Source organism: Procambarus clarkii, chromosome 79 (assembly GCF_040958095.1).
Source record: "Procambarus clarkii isolate CNS0578487 chromosome 79, FALCON_Pclarkii_2.0, whole genome shotgun sequence".
Taxonomy (NCBI): domain Eukaryota; kingdom Metazoa; phylum Arthropoda; class Malacostraca; order Decapoda; family Cambaridae; genus Procambarus; species Procambarus clarkii.
Window position 1 is genome coordinate 11,304,950 of NC_091228.1, and position 18,808 is coordinate 11,323,757.

The 18,808-nt window shown below is 49.6% G+C and overlaps 1 protein-coding gene across 1 annotated transcript in view; it reads right to left on the reverse strand.

The window, feature by feature from the left end:
* Positions 1 to 18,808, reverse strand: part of LOC123751416 (alpha-2-macroglobulin-like) — a 622,101-nt gene that overhangs the window by 25,404 nt on the left and 577,889 nt on the right. Inside the window, 1 exon segment of the mRNA XM_069314540.1 lies at positions 2,733 to 2,837. Coding sequence (XP_069170641.1) covers positions 2,733 to 2,837 — 105 coding nt within the window.

The following is an 18,808-nucleotide window of genomic DNA, read 5'->3' on the forward strand; positions in this document are numbered from 1 at the left end:
ATCAGAATAATTATTTCTATATCATACATCTGAATCCTACATCAGAATTATATCAAAATCATCTATTAGATCCTACACGACAATACCACAACGGTCACGTCCACCATTAGGCTTATGGATGCCTACGTGACTTTGTTCGTTTATCTTCAAGGATCTATAAGGTTCAATAAGAAGCTGTCTTAATTGTGTGACGATAATCTCCTTCAAGAGATTGAGCCTGCTCTTCCCTCCAAAATTACGTCTTCACAATTATATAAAAAGACTATGGAAGAAATGTCCAACAACGACAGCAACACCAGCACCAGCAAGGCTTGCCAGGGTGAGCAGAAACGTATGCATCCAGCCACCTGTTCGAACTCCAACCACCAAACTACCCGTTGATCGCTACGGCTCCGCTGATTGGTCGCCGGTCTGGCTGCACCTGCACTCGCCCCCAATACTACCTGATGTCTGGGGTCGCCCCAACATCAGTCCTCAGAATGTTCCGTGCTTTCGTAGCCAGCACTCCTCCCAGCTAGACGTTAGCGTGTACTGAGAGAGGTGGTGGCTTTAAGCCAATATTCCAGCACCTCCCACTTAACTTTTGTTGCACTTCTTGTTATTTTGCCTTAACGTAACTTTCATTGTGTCATTTAAGTATTCTTATTATTTTGATTCATTGATTTTATTATAAGAATTTGTTTGTGCATTATTTTCATGTTTTGATTTATTTAACGTAATTAAAATTTCATTGTTAAAGTTTACTTGTGTTTTGTGTGTCTTCTCCTTACCTTACCACAGACGAAGTTCCAGTTTTTCTATTTTTTTTTATAACTATGTGACGAGGCCATACCCCTAGCCTTAAACAGCCGAACACCAACGCGTTACCGTCACAATTGAAATACCATTGCAACATGTTTTGGGCTTCCGGTGATGTATTTTCAAGTTTTAAATAAAGAATCAATCTGTACTACTAGTACTACCTATATTCATTAGATCCAATACATATTCATCTTTCAATCCCGATTGATCTCAATAATCTGTCTAGACATTAACAATTATTAATCCATATTCAATGTTGGCCTCTATCACTTGAGAGAGGGAGGAGCTACCTCCGAGAGCAAGCGTTCACGAGCGCCTTGAGGCCCAGAACCCATTGTTTACATACAGAGTGAACACGTGACGATGCTTGAGACTTTTATAATAAGATTAACACCACACAAACAATATAATAATCACCAGAATAGCTCCCTAAGACACTCAGGGAGGTGGTGAACTATAAATCAGAACAAATTACTGATACATGTATCTAAATACGAGTGTAGAGAGCGGTACCCCCCAGCATGTGTTGACTGTTGACCGCTCACCACTACCACGGATAGCTTAATCCTCATAAAAACTCTACAGCGTGTATCTATTCACTGCAGCAATGCTGTTATATCATTAAAATACTGTGGCTAATCTCATCAGAAGAGAGATAATCTGGCAACTGTTCAGTTGAGCATCAGTTCTCAATTTGGATATTTATTAGTTATTATAGTTATTACTATAATAGTTATTACTAGTTATTAGTATTAACTAGTTACAATTAGTTATAACTAGTTATTTACTAGTAATTACTTATTATTAGTAATAATTAGTTATAATTAGTTATAACTAGTTATTTACTAGTTATTACTAGTTATTACAGTTATTATTATAATAGTAATTATAGTTAATAACTGGATAATTATTAGTTACAAACATCAGTTATTAAGTGTTTGTAGAATGTAAATTGGTCAATTGCATGCTCTTATGACCTTAATATGTCCATATAAATTGTTAATCGTTATGTAGAGGGGAAAAATTAAGCAATCAAGTGAGCATCTATCTTAATCTTTACAATTTGTTCTGAATATATGTACAAATATCTATATATAAATATAATTCATCTGTATAAATTATCAATTGCTATCACATTTATAATTAATTTATCATAAGTGCTTGCATATTTGCATATAATATCTTGCTTGTATCATATAACTAGTTGTTATAATTACTAGACATGATCTCAGTTATTGGGTATGCAGTTTAAGAGCGAGGTTAGACTGTGTAGTGTTCAGAACTTTTGATACTAAAAGAGAACCAGTATTTAGAGTCACTGAACTGTGTTTTATCATGTAATCCATTTTAAACTACAATGCTGATGTGTTTTAAATGCCAACAGGTACATTGTGTTCCTTCCATCACTATCCTGGTGTTAATAAGTAAAGCCCACATGGCATCCCAAGACAAGAGGATTGGCAGGACTTTGTATAAGCTAAGGAATTATAAGTTCATTTATTTTGCATTCTTATTTTAAAGTATCATTTATTAAGTTCCAGTCCATTTAATTTCCTCATTTAAGTCCCACATAAATGAGACTTTAGCCTTCAACGTGTGACATATCACACATGTGTGACATGTGTGGCATGAAAGAGTAATGCCACGACAGATCACATTATTCCAGCATTATGTATATGGAACTTGTTGAAGTCTCCTTCATAATACTGGTGTATATTTATTGAACGTCTTTTTTTTTATTTTTAACATTAAACCAATAAACAAAGAAATTACAATAGCGTAATATTACAAAAAGGAAATAATTTATAACAATGCAGGATGTGACCTGGCGTTCTAGAGCGTTTGGGACTCACCAGAATGATGGTTCAAATTCCCACATTTCTCCAAATGATTCTCATTCAATCGGTGTTATGCATGAGAAAAATACTCACTTTCATGGCCTTGCTGAAGACTTTACCAGTGTTGTTGAAGCAACCGTCCTTTCTCTGATTAGACTGAAGCCAAATGCTTGTTTGGTTCAAATCATTCTTGTCAATCTGCAATTACCAACAACAATCAGATTCAGGAAGTAGTATACAGTATACAAAAAATAAAACATGAGTAAGAAAGTTATTGCTATTTGCTTCAACGACAATTAGCAGCGTTTGGGTGCTTAATTGATAGTATTACCGCAGCTCAGTAATTACTTCTCAAGAAAAAATACCAAACCCAAACATTTGAAAATGAAAAATCCCTGATGTATGGGTCGGTCCTGGACCATTATGTGTGATGGTCCACGACGGATCGAAACGTCGTCGTGTTTTAATTTTTACATATGTGGGCTGGGTATCAGGGGTGTGGGCTCAGTGTCAGGTGTGTGGGCTGGGTGTCAGGTATGTGGGCTGGGTTTCAGGTGTGTGGGCTGGGTATCAGGTGTGTGGGCTGAGTATCAGGGGTGTGGGCTGGGTATCAGGTGTGTAGGCTGGGTTTCAGGTGTGTGGGCTGGGTATCAGGTGTGTGAGCTGGGTATCAGGTGTGTCGGCTATGTGTCAGGTGTGTGGGCTGGGTGTCAGGTGTGAACTCACCTAGTTGTACTCACCTAGTTGTGCTTGCGGGGGTTGAGCTCTGGCTCTTTGGTCCCGCCTCTCAACCGTCAATCAACAGGTGTACAGGTTCCTGAGCCTATCGGGCTCTATCATATCTACACTTGAAACTGTGTATGGAGTCAGCCTCCACCACATCACTTCCTAATGCATTCCATTTGTCAACCACTCAGACACTAAAAAAGTTCTTTCTAATATCTCTGTGGCTCATTTGGGCACTCAATTTCCACCTGTGTCCCCCTAGTGCGTGTGCCCCGTGTGTTAAATAGCCTGTCTTTATCAACCCTGTCGATTCCCTTGAGAACCTTGAATGTGGTGATCATGTCCCCCCTAACTCTTCTGTCTTCCAACGAAGTGAGTTTTAATTCCCGTAGTCTCTCCTCGTTGCTCATACCTCTCAGCTCGGGTACTAGTCTGGTGGTAAACCTTTGAACCTTTTCCAATTTAGTCTTATGCTTGACTAGACATGGACTCCATGCTGGAGCCGCATACTCCAGGATTGGTCAAACATATGTGGTATATAATATTCTGAAAGATTCCTTACACAAGTTTCTAAAGGCCGTTCTTATGTGAGCCAACCTGGCATATGCTGCTGATGTTATCCTCTTGATATGAGCTTCAGGGGACAGGACTGGCGTGATATACACCCCCAGGTCTTTCTCTCTCTCTGACTCTTGAAGTATTTTATCTCCCAGATGGTACCTTGTATCTGGTCTCCTGCTTCCTACCCCAATCTTCATTACATTGCATTTGCTTGGGTTAAACTCTAACAACCATTTGTTCGACCATTCCTGCAGCTTGTCCAGGTCTTCTTGAAGCCTCAAGCTGTCCTCCTCTGTCTTAATCCTCCTCATAATTTTGGCGTCGTCAGCAAACATTGAGAGGAATGAGTCTATACCTTCTGGGAGATCATTTACGTATATCAAAAACAGGATAGATCCAAGTACGGAGCCCTGTGGGACTCCACTGGTGACTTCACGCCATTCTGAGGTCTCACCCCTCACTGTAACTCTCTACTTCCTATTGCTTAGGTACTCCTTTATCCACTGGAGCGCCCTACCAGTTACTCCTGCCTGTTTCTCCAGCTTATGCATCAACCTTTTATGGGGTACTGTGTCAAAGGCTTTCCGACAGTCCAAAAAAATGCAGTCCGCCCATCCTTCTCTTTCTTGCCTGATATTTGTCACCTGATCGTAGAATTCTATCAAGCCTGTAAGGCAAGATTCACCCTCCCTGAACCCATGTTCATGTGTTGTCACGAAGTCTCTTCTCTCAAGATGTGTTACTAGGTTTTTTCTCACAATCTTCTCTATCACCTTGCATGGTATACAAGTTAAGGACACTGGCCTGTAGTTCAGTGCCTCTTGTCTGTCACCCTTTTTGTATATTGGTACTACATTAGCAGTCTTCCATATTTCTGGAAGGTCCCCCGTTTCCAGTGACCTACTATACACTATGGAGAGTTGCAAGCAAAGTGCTCCTGCACACTCTTTCAATACCCATGGTGAGATTCCGTCCGGCCCAACAGCTTTTCTCACATACAGCTTGTTATGATCTCAGCCTGCAGGAGAAACGAGTCTCCCTTCTTGAGAGTTATTCAGCAAGCCTGACCTAACTAGAAGGTCTAGCAGAAATTGAGGTAATAATCCATATGTAAAATAGTTCCTTGGATATGTATATCAATTTGAGATTATGGGCAATGAAGAAGAAAATAGATAAATGACTGGCTAGGAGATGTGGACATTTTGCTGGAGGCGTGAGGCTCGCTTCTGGAGGGGCTTTGACCTCACTTGAGTGCCAGACATCGCAGGGGGAAGCCGCGCTCCGTTGAGCTCCCGTCAGAAGGGAACCCCTAGTGATATATCTCTAAGAGAAGAGAAGTGTGCAGACGTACCAGCTGTGGAATCGAGCTGGGAACGTTGTGGTCTCAAGTCCTGGTCGACGAGCAGATATTAAATCGCCCAGAAGCATTATTGTGGGCCGTGGGAGCGCCCTGACCAGACGCCGTCAGAGGGAAAGCGCCCTCGACCAATTAATCTATGGTTTGTCTTTGGGGAAGAAGTTGCTGAGAACTTCGAAGCCAGCAGATGATGTAGCTGATGAGACTCCAAGGTAGTGGAGCAGAGGACCTCGAGCTGTGAGGAGAAGCAGCAGTGAAGAGGAGTGTCACGTGCTTCTGTAGAGGTGGTGTAGCAGCCAAGAGAGCTGTGGAAGAACCTAGCAGAAGGGTGAAGCACCGTAGTTGCTCAAGGAAACTTCATGATAGCAGCCGGGAGGAGCTGCAGAGGATCCTGGTAGTGAAGCCCGGAAGAACCTAAGGATATTAGGGTTGTGAACTTCCAGAGGTGGAAGGGGAAGTTCTGGTGGATTACTTATAGGGAGTCGATAGTGTTTGGTTGTCAGTAGCGTGCAAGACGCAGTGAGAGGTGAGTGACTGTTGGCATTCTTACGTCAAGGAGTTTTTTATACTGAAGTATCAATGAACATTTATACTGGTATATGTTATTGCATTCAAATGCTGATTTTCTATATATACATTAGCTTGCTGATAGTGCAACAGTGTATGTAGGCTTGATCAACTTGAGGAGGTTAATAGTATCAGGTGGTGAACCAGGAGATAGGATACCACTTGATAAGCTGGTGATAGAGTTCTGATGGTGTTGGAGTGCAACCTGATTGTAATATTATAGAGTATAGGATTCATTATTATTATATGTGTGTATGTATCGTGTATGTGCTTTGTCCAGTAAATGTATTCCAATTTGCTGGTGTTTGCCCTTGTCCTAGTGAGGCTTCCCAGGGGGTAGTAAAGAAGGAGAGAGAGAAAGAACCAAGAACCACTGCTGTGGACAGGGTAGAAAGTAATACTAATAAGTCAAAAGGGGATTGAGGAGATCATATCTCATAAGGAGAGAGTGGGGAGTCACAGCGGCTCGAGTGGGTGTGTGCACGTGACAACGAGGCTAAGTGTTGGAGCCGCATCCCCTAAACGTGTGACGTTGAGCCCCTCTCCAAGAGCCAGAAGCGCCAAGGGTGATCTCTTAGTATAAGCACTCTACCGAGTTGTGGGTTGGGTTGTCCGTAGAGAAGGATCAACGACGACAACACCAACCAACCCACAGTCTATAATAAGCTCCAATAGGTGCTTCTTGACCTCATCTCTTGTAATTTCGAACCTATCTAAGGTCACCTGGTTTGCTGCCACCTCTTCTAGCGCTGTGTCATATCCCTGTTCTATTGTAAAGACCTCCTGGAACCTTTGTTGAGTTCTTCACACACCTCTTTGTCATTCTCTGTGTACCTGTCCTCGCCCACCCTAAGTTTCATCACCTGTTCCTTCACTGTTGTCTTCCTCCTGATGTGACTGTGTAGTAGCTTTGGTTCGGTCTTGGCTTTATTAGCTATATCATTTTCATACCTTTTCTCAGCTGCTCTTCTCACACTGATATATTAGTTCCTAGTTCTCTGGTATCTCTCTCTACTTTCTGGTGTTCTGTTATTACGGAAGTTCCTCCATGCCCTTTTGTTCTGCTCCTTTGCTTTCATACATTCCCTATTAAACCACGGATTCTTCCTTTGCTTCTCTGTTTTTTCCAGTCAGGCTGGGACAAACCTGCTTACAGCCTCCTGACATTTTTGGGTGACATAGTCCATCATGTCCTGTACTGACTTGGTTCCGAGTTCTGTGTCCCAATGTATATCCCATAGGAATTTATTCATCTCCTCATAGTTTCCCTTTCGGTACGCTAGCCCTTTAGTTCCCAGTTCTTGTTTGAGGATGATAATTCCTAGCTCAACCAGGTACTCAAAGCTCAATACACTATGATCACTCATTCCCAATAGGGCTTCCAACTTAACTTCCCTTATATCCGACTCATTTAGGGTAAATATCAGATCAAGCAAGGCTGGTTCATCCCCTCCTCTCATTCTTGTCGGTCCCTTGACGTGTTGACTTAGAATGTTTCTTGTTGCCACATCCAGCAGCTTAGCTCTCCATGTGTCTGAGCCTCCATGTGGGTCTCTGTTCCCCCAATCTATCTTCCCATTGTTGAAGTCTCCCATGATTAGAAGTCTGGATCCGTTCATGATAGCCACAGAAGCTGCTCTCTCTATTATATTGATGGTGGCCAAGTTGTTTCTATCATATTCCTGTCTGAGTCTTCTGTCATTCGGTGGGGGGTTATATATGACTACTATTATAATTTTCTGTCCTGCAGTTGCTATGGTGCCTGATATGTAGTCACTGAAACCTTCACAGTTCTGAATTACCATCTCTTCGATACTCCAACCTTCTCTTAGTAGCAAAGCTACACCACCTCCTCCTCTCCCTTCTCTCTCTTTCCTCACTACATAGTAGCCCTGTGGAAACTCTGCATTTGTTATGATTTTCGTTAGCTTTGTTTCTGTGAGTGCTATTATGTCTGGGTTTTCTTCTAGTGCCCATTCTCCCAGTTCACTTGTTTTATTTGTAATCCCATCTATGTTAGTGTACATCGCCTTGAAACTCACTTTCTTCTGTTCATTTTCATGTCCCTTTCTTGGCGAGTATTCTGCTGGAGTGGGAAGCTGTTCCGTGGGTGAGAAGATCTGTGAGGTGGTTTGCAGGGTCTCAGAGGATTTTGGGGTGGGGGTGGGGGTTTAAGGGAATGGGCGACAGGTAGGGTTTGGGTTAAGGAGATAGGGGGACATGGAGGATACTGGGTGAGGGGGGAGGAGGGATAGGGAGGGTATGGGATGAAGGGGGAGGGGGGAAAGGTGGGAGGGGGGACATGATGGGAATGGGGATGGGGTGTCAGGGGTCAGAATGGGGTGGGGGGGAGGGACGGTTGGGTGGGGGCAGGCAGGTTGAGGGAAAGGGAGGGGTTTCTATGCAGAGGGGGGGGTGGTGTTGCCCTTTCCTCTGGTGTTGCTAGGATGCTGGTTTTGGGTTCCCCTCTTGTCTCTGGGACTGTTGTGTTGGGGGCTGTGATTTCCTGGTTTGTTTCTCTCTCTCCCTGCGCTTCCTCCTTGCCTCTGCTGCCCTGGCTCTCTCCTCCTTCGTCCTGTTCCTCTGCAGGAATACTTTTTTGTATCCCTCCACATGCTGCAGACGACTCTTCCTTTCGAGAATATCCTCCTTCGTGGTTTCATTTGTAAACACCACCTTTACAAGTCGGTTTCTGTCCTTATTGTACCAGCCCAGCCTGAAAACCTTCTCAATGTTATGTACAGCCCCTTCCATCTGTAACCCCTTCAATAGCCCATGTACTGCCTCTCTATCCTTGCTATTCCATTCCTACCTGTTGGATCCTTCCTGTTCTTTGATGCCCACAACTACCACTGATCTTTTTCTTTCCAGCAGTTGAGTTGTGCACCTTGCTGCTTCCTGTGACGTAGCTGCCTGCATCGCTACCTCCCTCACTGTGTCCTTTGCTTCTGAGCTCTTTTTCAGTCGTTCCGCAAATGTTTCAGGTACAGAGGCATTTCCTTCCAATGTAACATTCCCACCTTCCCTTTGGATGATAATCTGATGCTCGGTCTCTTTATTTTTCTCTGTGAGGGATTTGATCTCCTCTCTTGCTTATGCCAGCTCATTTTGCAGATTGTTAATTGTAATCCTCATTTCATGCATCTCCCTCCTGAATTCCTCCAGAACTTGGGTTAGCATCTCCTTCGTTTGGTCACCCTGGCTGCCTCCTGTGTCCCTGTTGCGGCCTCCTGCCATTTTGCCCCTTGTCAAGAGAGAGAGCAAGAGAGAGAGAGCAAGAGAGAGCGAACAAGAGAGAGAGAGCAAGAGAGAGAGAACAAGAGAGAGAGAGCAAGAGAGAGAGGGCAAGAGAGAGAGAGCAAGAGAGAGAGAGAAAGAGAGAGAGAGAGAGAGAGAGAGAGAGAGAGAGAGAGAGAGAGAGAGAGAGAGAGAGAGAGAGAGAGAGAGAGAGAGAGAGAGAGAGAGAGAGAGAGAGAGGGAGAGAGGAATAGAGAGAGGAAGAGAGAGAGAGAGAGAGAGAGAGAGGGAGAGAGGAATAGAGAGAGGAAGAGAGAGAGAGAGAGAGGAATAGAGAGAGGAAGAGAGAGAGAGAGAGAGAGAGAGAGAGAGAGAGAGAGAGAGAGAGAGAGAGAGAGAGAGAGAGAGAGAGAGAGAGAGAGAGAACGTGTGTGCGCGTGGGATGGGGTTAAGAGGAGGTAAGGTGTTTCAGCTTACGGCAGGTAAGAGAAGGGGTGGATTATGAGAGGTTTTCCACGAAAGGTGTTAATCTCTTCTAGCCCGTGTGTGCGTGTGTGTGTGGGTGCATACGTACGTGGGCTTGAGTGCGTGCGTGTGTGTGTGCGTGCGTGTGTGTGCGTGCGTGTGTGTGTGTGCGTGCGCACGTGCATGCGTGCATGCGTGTGTCACGAGTTCCTGGAAGTGTTAACTTCTACCCAATGAGCCACTTTGAGATTTTAAATATATATGCTATCCTGAACAAGAATTTGATAATATTTTACCTCACACTGTACACCTGATTAATTGACCTGAAAGGGGGGTACATACCAGTCTGCTTCCCTCTCACACAACTAGATGAGTAATGACGTATGGTTGACGATGGTCTCCGTCGTCGCCTTCCACTTGGTGATTCACTAAGTGCTAGTAAATTGATGATTGAGGTTCTTCTCTATCTATACAAATCTTTGGAGTCAGTCACTGTATCCTTGTGTTCCAGTTCACTAATTTACTTTACCACTGATCACAGTCACCACCCAACAAACACAATCAGGTAGTTCCACGGCGGGTCGTCCCACCTGGCCGTCAGGTCAGGTCGCTCTACGCGGTCCAACACACTGTATATGCACCGGTGATTGCCACTAGCTCCACTTTGGTTTCTTCGCACTATCGCCAGCGATATAACTATGCTATGTAGCACCCTGCTAGCTACACACTGCGAGAGGCCAAATACTATGATCTAGCCTCTATACTCCTTCAATGTCCTGAGAAATTGACGAATTTCCGCGGATCTCACTAATCGTGTGTGTCCCCTACCGTCGCTGGCCTATTACTCCAGCATGTGTGGGCTGAATGTCAGGTGTGTGGGCTGGGTATCAGGCGTGTGGACTGGTTATCAGGTGTGTGCACTGGGTATCGGGTGTGTGGGCTGGGTATCAGGTGTGTGAGCTGGGTATCAGGTGTGTGGGCTGGGTAGCAGGTGTGTAGGCTTGGTATCAGGTGTGTGGGCTGGGTATCAGGTGTGTGGGCTGGGTATCAGGTGTGTTCTTACCTAATTGTACACACCTAGTTGTGCTTGCGGGGGTTGAGTTCTGGCTATTTGGTCCCGCCTCTCAACCGTCAATCAACAGGTGTACATGTTCCTGAGGCTAATGGGCTCTATATCATATCTACACTTGAAACTGTGTATGGAGCCAGCGTCCACCACATCACTTCCTAATGCATTCCATTTGTCAACCACTCTGACACTAAAAAAGTTATTTCCAATATCTCTGTGCCTCATTTGGGCACTCAGTTTTAACCTGTGTCCCCTAGTGCGTGTGCCTCTAGTGTTAAATAGCCTGTCTTTATCTACCCTGTCGATTCCCTTGAGAATCTTGAATGTGGTGATCATGTCCCCCCTAACTCTTCTGTCTTCAAACGAAGTGAGGTTTATTTCCCGTAGTCTCTCCTCGTAGCTCATACCTCTCAGCTCGGGTACTAGTCTGGTGGCAAACCTTTGAACCTTTTCCAGTTTAGTCATATGCTTGACTAGATATGGAATCCATGCTGGAGCCGCATACTCCAGGATTGATCTGACATATGCGGTATATAATGTTCTGAAAGATTCCTTACACAAGTTTTTAAATGCCGTTCTTATGTTAGCCAACCTGGCATATGTCGCTGATGTTATCCTCTTGATATGAGCTTCAGGGGACAGGTCTGGCGTGATATCAACCCCCAGGTCTTTCTCTCTCTCTCTGACTCCTGAAGTATTTCGTCTCCTAAGTGATACCTTGTATCTGGTCTCCTTCTTCCTACCCCAATCTTCATTACATTACATTTGCTTGGGTTAAACTGTAACAACCATTTGTCCGACCATTCCTGCAGCTTGTCCAGGTCTTCTTGAAGCCTCAAGCTGTCCTCCTCTCTCTTAATACTTCTCATAATTTTTGGCGTCGTCAGCAAACATTGAGAGGAATGAGTCTATACCCTCTTGGAAATCATTTACATATATCAGAAACAGGATAGGTCCAAGAACAGAGCCCTATGGGACTCCACTGGTGACTTCACGCCAGTCTGAGGTCCCACCCCTCACTGTAACTCTCTGCTTCCTATTGCTTAGGTACTCCCTTATCCACTGGAGCGCCCTACCAGTTATTCCTGCCTGTTTCTCCAGCTTATGCATCAACCTTTTATGAGATACTGTGTCAAAGGCTTTCCGTCTTTGTGGGCTGGGTATCACGTGTGTGGGCTGGGTATCAGGTGTGTGGGCTGGGTATCAGGTGTGTGAGCGGGGTATCAAGTGTGTGGACCGGGTATCACGTGTGTGGACTGGGTATCAGGTGTGTGGGCTGGGTATCACGTGTGTGGGCTGGGTTTCACGTGTGTGGACTGGGTATCACGTGTGTGGGCTGGGTATCAGGTGTGTGGGCTGGGTATCAGGTGTGTGAGCGGGGTATCAGGTGTGTGGACTCGGTATCAGGTGTGTGGGATGGGTATCAGGTGTGTGGACTAGGTATCAAGTGTGTGGGCTGGGTATCAGGTGTGTGGGCTGGGTATCAGGTGTGTGGGCTGGGTATCAGATGTGTGGACTCGGTATCAGGTGTGTGGGCTGGGTATCAGGTGTGTGGGCTGGGTATCAGGTGTGTGGGCTGGGTATCGACCTAAACATCTGGCAATCCGGAAATCCATTCAGTAGATAAAATGTTTATTATTGTTACCAACACAGGTCTCTAGTGTCCTACTGCCAGCACTTCAAAAAATCAGTCTTGCCTCAGAACCTTCTCAGCCGTCATGAGCAATACGATCAGTCTACATGTCCCAGTGGCCGCATTTGTGATGAGGATGTTGCTAGATTATTGTACTGATTGTTCAGTCAATAGTGATGAATTGGTCTCATCGCTTTAGGGTGCTTAGGGTGTGGAAATACAATCCGATATTAACAATTGTGTAGTACTTATAAAAGCAGTGGCCGAACGTACAAAACTTCACCACTGCACCCAAAACAGTCAAACTCCGTCTGTTGGGCTCCGTCAGTTGGGCTCCGTCTGTTGGACTCCGTCTGTTGGGATCCGTCTGTTGGGCTCCGTCTGTTGGGCTCCGTCTGTTGGGCTCCGTCTGTTGGGCTCCGTCAGTTGGGCTCCGTCAGTTGGGCTCCGTCAATTGGACTCCGTTTGTTGGGCTCCGTCTGTTGGGCTCTCTCAGTTGGGCTCCATCAGTTGGGCTCCGTCTGTTGGGCTCCGTCAGTTGGGTTCCGTCAGTTGGGCTCCGTCTGTTGGGCTCCGTCTGTTGGGCTCCGTCTGTTGGGCTCCGTCAGTTGGGCTCCGTCTATTGGGCTCCGTCAGTTGGGCTCTGTCAGTTGGGCTCCGTCTGTTGGGCTCCATCTGTTGGGATCCGTCTGTTGGGCTCCGTCTGTTGGGATCCGTCTGTTGGACTCAGTCTGTTGGGCTCCGTCTGTTGGACTCCGTCTGTTGGGCTCCGTCTGTTGGGATCCGTCTGCTGGACTCCGTCTGTTGGGCTCCGTCTGTTGGGATCCGTCTGTTGGGATCCGTCAGTTGGGCTCCGTCTGTTGGACTCCGTCTGTTGGGATCCGTGTGTTGTGCTCCGTCTGTTGGGATCCGTCTGTTGGACTCCGTCTGTTGGACTCCGTCTGTTGGGATCCGTCTGTTGGGCTCCATCTGTTGGGCTCCGTCAGTTGGGCTCCGTCTGTTGGGATCCGTCTGTTGGGCTCCGTCAGTTGGGCTCCGTCAGTTGGGCTCCGTCTGTTGGGCTCCGTCAGTTGGGCTCCGTCTGTTGGGATCCGTCTGTTGGGCTCCGTCTGTTGGGCTCCGTCAGTTGGGCTCCGTCAGTTGGGCTCCGTCAGTTGGACTCTGTCTGTTGGGATCCGTCTGTTGGGCTCCATCTCTTGGGATCCGTCTGTTGGACTCCGTCTGTTGGGCTCCGTCTGTTGGGCTCCGTCAGTTGGGCTCCGTCTGTTGGGCTCCGTCTGTTGGGCTCCGTCAGTTGGACTCTGTCTGTTGGGATCCGTCTGTTGGGCTCCATCTGTTGGGCTCCGTCTGTTGGGCTCCCTCAGTTGGGCTCCGTCTATTGGGCTCCGTCAGTTGGGCTCCGTCAGTTGGGCTCCGTCTGTTGGGATCCGTCTGTTGGGCTCCATCTGTTGGGATCCGTCTGTTGGGCTCCGTCTGTTGGGCTCTGTCTGTTTGGCTCCGTCTGTTGGGCTCCGTCTGTTGGGCTCTGTCTGTTGGGCTCTGTCTGTTGGGCTCCGTCTGTTGGGCTCTGTCTGTTGGGCTCCATCTGTTGGGCTCCGTCAGTTGGGCTCCGTCTGTTGGGATCCGTCTGTTGGGCTCCGTCAGTTGGGCTCCGTCAGTTGGGCTCCGTCTGTTGGGCTCCGTCAGTTGGGCTCCGTCTGTTGGGATCCGTCTGTTGGGCTCCATCTGTTGGGATCCGTCTGTTGGACTCCGTCTGTTGGGCTCCGTCTGTTGGGCTCCGTCAGTTGGGCTCCGTCTGTTGGACTCCGTCTGTTGGGATCCGTCTGTTGGGCTCCATCTGTTGGGATCCGTCTTTTGGGCTCCGTCAGTTGTGCTCCGTCTTTTGGGCTCCGTCAGTTGGGCTCCGTCTGTTGGGATCCGTCTGTTGGGATCCATCTGTTGGGATCCGTCTGTTGGACTCCGTCTGTTGGGCTCCGTCTGTTGGGATCCGTCTGTTGGACTCCGTCTGTTGGGCTCCGTCTGTTGGGATCCGTCTGTTGGGATCCGTCAGTTGGGCTCCGTCTGTTGGACTCCGTCTGTTGGGATCCGTCTGTTGTGCTCCGTCTGTTGGGATCCTTCTGTTGGACTCCGTCTGTTGGGATCCGTCTGTTGGACTCCGTCTGTTGGGCTCCGTCTGTTGTGATGCGTCTGTTGGGATGCGTCTGTTGGGATCCGTCTGTTGGACTCCGTCTGTTGGGCTCCGTCTGTTGGGATCCGTCTGTTGGGATGCATCTGTTGGGATCCGTCAGTTGTGCTCCATCTGTTGGACTCCGTCTGTTGGGATCAGTCTGTTGGACTCCGTCTGTTGGGCTCCGTCTGTTGGGATCCGTCTGTTGGACTCCGTCTGTTGGGCTCCGTCTGTTGGGATGCGTCTATTGGGATGCGTCTGTTGGGATCCGTCTGTTGGGATCCGTCTGTTGGGATCCGTCTGTTGGACTCCGTCTGTTGGGATCCGTCTGTTGGGACTCGTCTGTTGGGATCCGTCTGTTGGGATCCGTCTGTTCGGTTCCATCTGTTGTGCTCCGTCTGTTGTGCTCCGTCTGTTGGGATCCGCCTGTTGGGATCTGTCTGTTGTGCTCCCTCTGTTGGGCTCCGTTTGTTGGGCTCCGTCTGTTGGGCTCCGTCTGTTGGGCTCTGTCTGTTGGGCTCTGTATGTTGGGCTCCGTCTGATGGGCTCCGTCTGTTGGGCTCTGTCTGTTGGGCTCCGTCTGTTGGGCTCCGTCTGTTGGGCTCCGTCTGTTGGGCTCCGTCAGTTGGACTCCGTCAGTTGGGCTCCGTCAGTTGGACTCCGTTTGTTGGGCTCCGTCTGTTGGGCTCTCTCAGTTGGGCTCCATCAGTTGGGCTCCGTCTGTTGGGCTCCGTCAGTTGGGTTCCGTCAGTTGGGCTCCGTCTGTTGGGCTCCGTCTGTTGGGCTCCGTCTGTTGGGCTCCGTCAGTTGGGCTCCGTCTGTTGGGCTCCATCTGTTGGGATCCGTCTGTTGGACTCCGTCTGTTGGGCTCCGTCTGTTGGGATCCGTCTGTTGGACTCCGTCAGTTGGGCTCCGTCTGTTGGGCTCCGTCTGTTGGGCTCCGTCTGTTGGGCTCCGTCAGTTGGGCTCCGTCTGTTGGGCTCCATCTGTTGGGATCCGTCTGTTGGACTCCGTCTGTTGGGCTCCGTCTGTTGGGCTCCGTCTGTTGGGCTCCGTCTGTTGGGCTCCGTCTGTTGGGCTCTGTCAGTTGGGCTCCGTCTGTTGGGCTCCATCTGTTGGGATCCGTCTGTTGGACTCCGTCTGTTGGGCTCCGTCTGTTGGGATCCGTCTGTTGGACTCAGTCTGTTGGGCTCCGTCTGTTGGACTCTGTCTGTTGGGCTCCGTCTGTTGGGATCCGTCTGCTGGACTCCGTCTGTTGGGCTCCGTCTGTTGGGATCCGTCTGTTGGGATCCGTCAGTTGGGCTCCGTCTGTTGGACTCCGTCTGTTGGCATCCGTCTGTTGTGCTCCGTCTGTTGGGATCCGTCTGTTGGACTCCGTCTGTTGGACTCCGTCTGTTGGGATCCGTCAGTTGGGCTCCGTCTGTTGGGATCTGTCTGTTGGGCTCCGTCTGTTGGGCTCCGTCAGTTGGGCTCCGTCAGTTGGGCTCCGTCAGTTGGGCTTCGTCAGTTGGACTCTGTCTGTTGGGATCCGTCTGTTGGGCTCCATCTGTTGGGATCCGTCTGTTGGACTCCGTCTGTTGGGCTCCGTCTGTTGGGCTCCGTCAGATGGGCTCCGTCTGTTGGACTCCGTCTGTTGGGATCCGTCTGTTGGGCTCCATCTGTTGGGCTCCGTCTGTTGGGCTCCGTCAGTTGGGCTCCGTCTATTGGGCTCCGTCTGTTGGGCTCCATCTGTTGGGATCCGTCTGTTGGGCTCCGTCTGTTGGGCTCTGTCTGTTGGGCTCCGTCTGTTGGGCTCCGTCTGTTGGGCTCTGTCTGTTGGGCTCTGTCTGTTGGGCTCCGTCTGTTGGGCTCTGTCTGTTGGGCTCCATCTGTTGGGCTCCGTCAGTTGGGCTCCGTCTGTTGAGATCCGTCTGTTGGGCTCCGTCAGTTGGGCTCCGTCAGTTGGGCTCTGTCTGTTGGGCTCTGTCAGTTGGGCTCCGTCTGTTGGGATCCGTCTGTTGGGATCCGTCTGTTGGGCTCCGTCTGTTGGGCTCCGTTATTTGGGCTCCGTCAGTTGGGCTCCGTCAGTTGGGCTCCGTCAGTTGGACTCTGTCTGTTGGGATCCGTCTGTTGGGCTCCATCTGTTGGGATCCGTCTGTTGGACTCCGTCTGTTGGGCTCCGTCTGTTGGGCTCCGTCAGTTGGGATCCGTCTGTTGGGCTCCATCTGTTGGGATCCGTCTGTTGGACTCTGTCTGTTGGGCTCCGTCTGTTGGGCTCCGTCAGATGGGCTCCGTCTGTTGGACTCCGTCTGTTGGGATCCGTCTGTTGGGCTCCGTCTGTTGGGCTCCGTCTGTTGGGCTCCGTCAGTTGGGCTCCGTCTATTGGGCTCCGTCAGTTGGGCTCTGTCAGTTGGGCTCCGTCTGTTGGGATCCGTCTGTTGGGCTCCATCTGTTGGGATCCGTCTGTTGGGCTCCGTCTGTTGGGCTCTGTTGGGCTCCGTCTGTTGGGCTCCGTCTGTTGGGATCCGTCTGTTGGGCTCCATCTGTTGGGATCCGTCTGTTGGACTCCGTCTGTTGGGCTCCGTCTGTTGGGCTCCGTCTGTTGGGCTCTGTCTGTTGGGCTCCATCTGTTGGGCTCCGTCAGTTGGGCTCCGTCTGTTGGGATCCGTCTGTTGGGCTCCGTCAGTTGGGCTCCGTCAGTTGGGCTCCGTCTGTTGGGCTCTGTCAGTTGGGCTCCGTCTGTTGGGATCCGTCTGTTGGGCTCCGTCTGTTGGGCTCCGTCAGTTGGGCTCCGTCAGTTGGGCTCCATCAGTTGGGCTCCGTCAGTTGGACTCTGTCTGTTGGGATCCGTCTGTTGGGCTCCATCTGTTGGGATCCGTCTGTTGGACTCCGTCTGTTGGGCTCCGTCTGTTGGGCTCCATCTGTTGGGCTCCGTCTGTTGGGCTCCGTCAGTTGGGCTCCGTCTATTGGGCTCCGTCAGTTGGGCTCCGTCAGTTGGGCTCCGTCTGTTGGGATCCGTCTGTTGGGCTCCATCTGTTGGGATCCGTCTGTTGGACTCCGTCTGTTGGGCTCCGTCTGTTGGGATCCGTCTGTTGGACTCCGTCTGTTGGGCTCCGTCTGTTGGGATCCGTCTGTTGGGATCCGTCAGTTGGGCTCCGTCTGTTGGACTCCGTCTGTTGGGATCCGTCTGTTGTGCTCCGTCTGTTGGGATCCTTCTGTTGGACTCCGTCTGTTGGGATCCGTCTGTTGGACTCCGTCTGTTGGGCTCCGTCTGTTGTGATGCGTCTGTTGGGATGCGTCTGTTGGGATCCGTCTGTTGGACTCTGTCTGTTGGGCTCCGTCTGTTGGGCTCCGTCAGTTGGGATCCGTCTGTTGGGCTCCATCTGTTGGGATCCGTCTGTTGGACTCCGTCTGTTGGGCTCCGTCTGTTGGGCTCCGTCAGATGGGCTCCGTCTGTTGGACTCCATCTGTTGGGATCCGTCTGTTGGGCTCCGTCTGTTGGGCTCCGTCTGTTGGGCTCCGTCAGTTGGGCTCCGTCTATTGGGCTCCGTCAGTTGGGCTCCGTCAGTTGGGCTCCGTCTGTTGGGATCCGTCTGTTGGGCTCCATCTGTTGGGATCCGTCTGTTGGGCTCCGTCTGTTGGGCTCTGTCTGTTGGGCTCCGTCTGTTGGGCTCCGTCTGTTGGGCTCTGTCTGTTGGGCTCCATCTGTTGGGCTCCGTCAGTTGGGCTCCGTCTGTTGGGATCCGTCTGTTGGGCTCCGTCAGTTGGGCTCCGTCAGTTGGGCTCCGTCTGTTGGGCTCTGTCAGTTGGGCTCCGTCTGTTGGGATCCGTCTGTTGGGCTCCGTCTGTTGGGCTCCGTCAGTTGGGCTCCGTCAGTTGGGCTCCATCAGTTGGGCTCCGTCAGTTGGACTCTGTCTGTTGGGATCCGTCTGTTGGGCTCCATCTGTTGGGATCCGTCTGTTGGACTCCGTCTGTTGGGCTCCGTCTGTTGGGCTCCATCTGTTGGGCTCCGTCTGTTGGGCTCCGTCAGTTGGGCTCCGTCTATTGGGCTCCGTCAGTTGGGCTCCGTCAGTTGGGCTCCGTCTGTTGGGATCCGTCTGTTGGGCTCCATCTGTTGGGATCCGTCTGTTGGACTCCGTCTGTTGGGCTCCGTCTGTTGGGATCCGTCTGTTGGACTCCGTCTGTTGGGCTCCGTCTGTTGGGATCCGTCTGTTGGGATCCGTCAGTTGGGCTCCGTCTGTTGGACTCCGTCTGTTGGGATCCGTCTGTTGTGCTCCGTCTGTTGGGATCCTTCTGTTGGACTCCGTCTGTTGGGATCCGTCTGTTGGACTCCGTCTGTTGGGCTCCGTCTGTTGTGATGCGTCTGTTGGGATGCGTCTGTTGGGATCCGTCTGTTGGACTCCGTCTG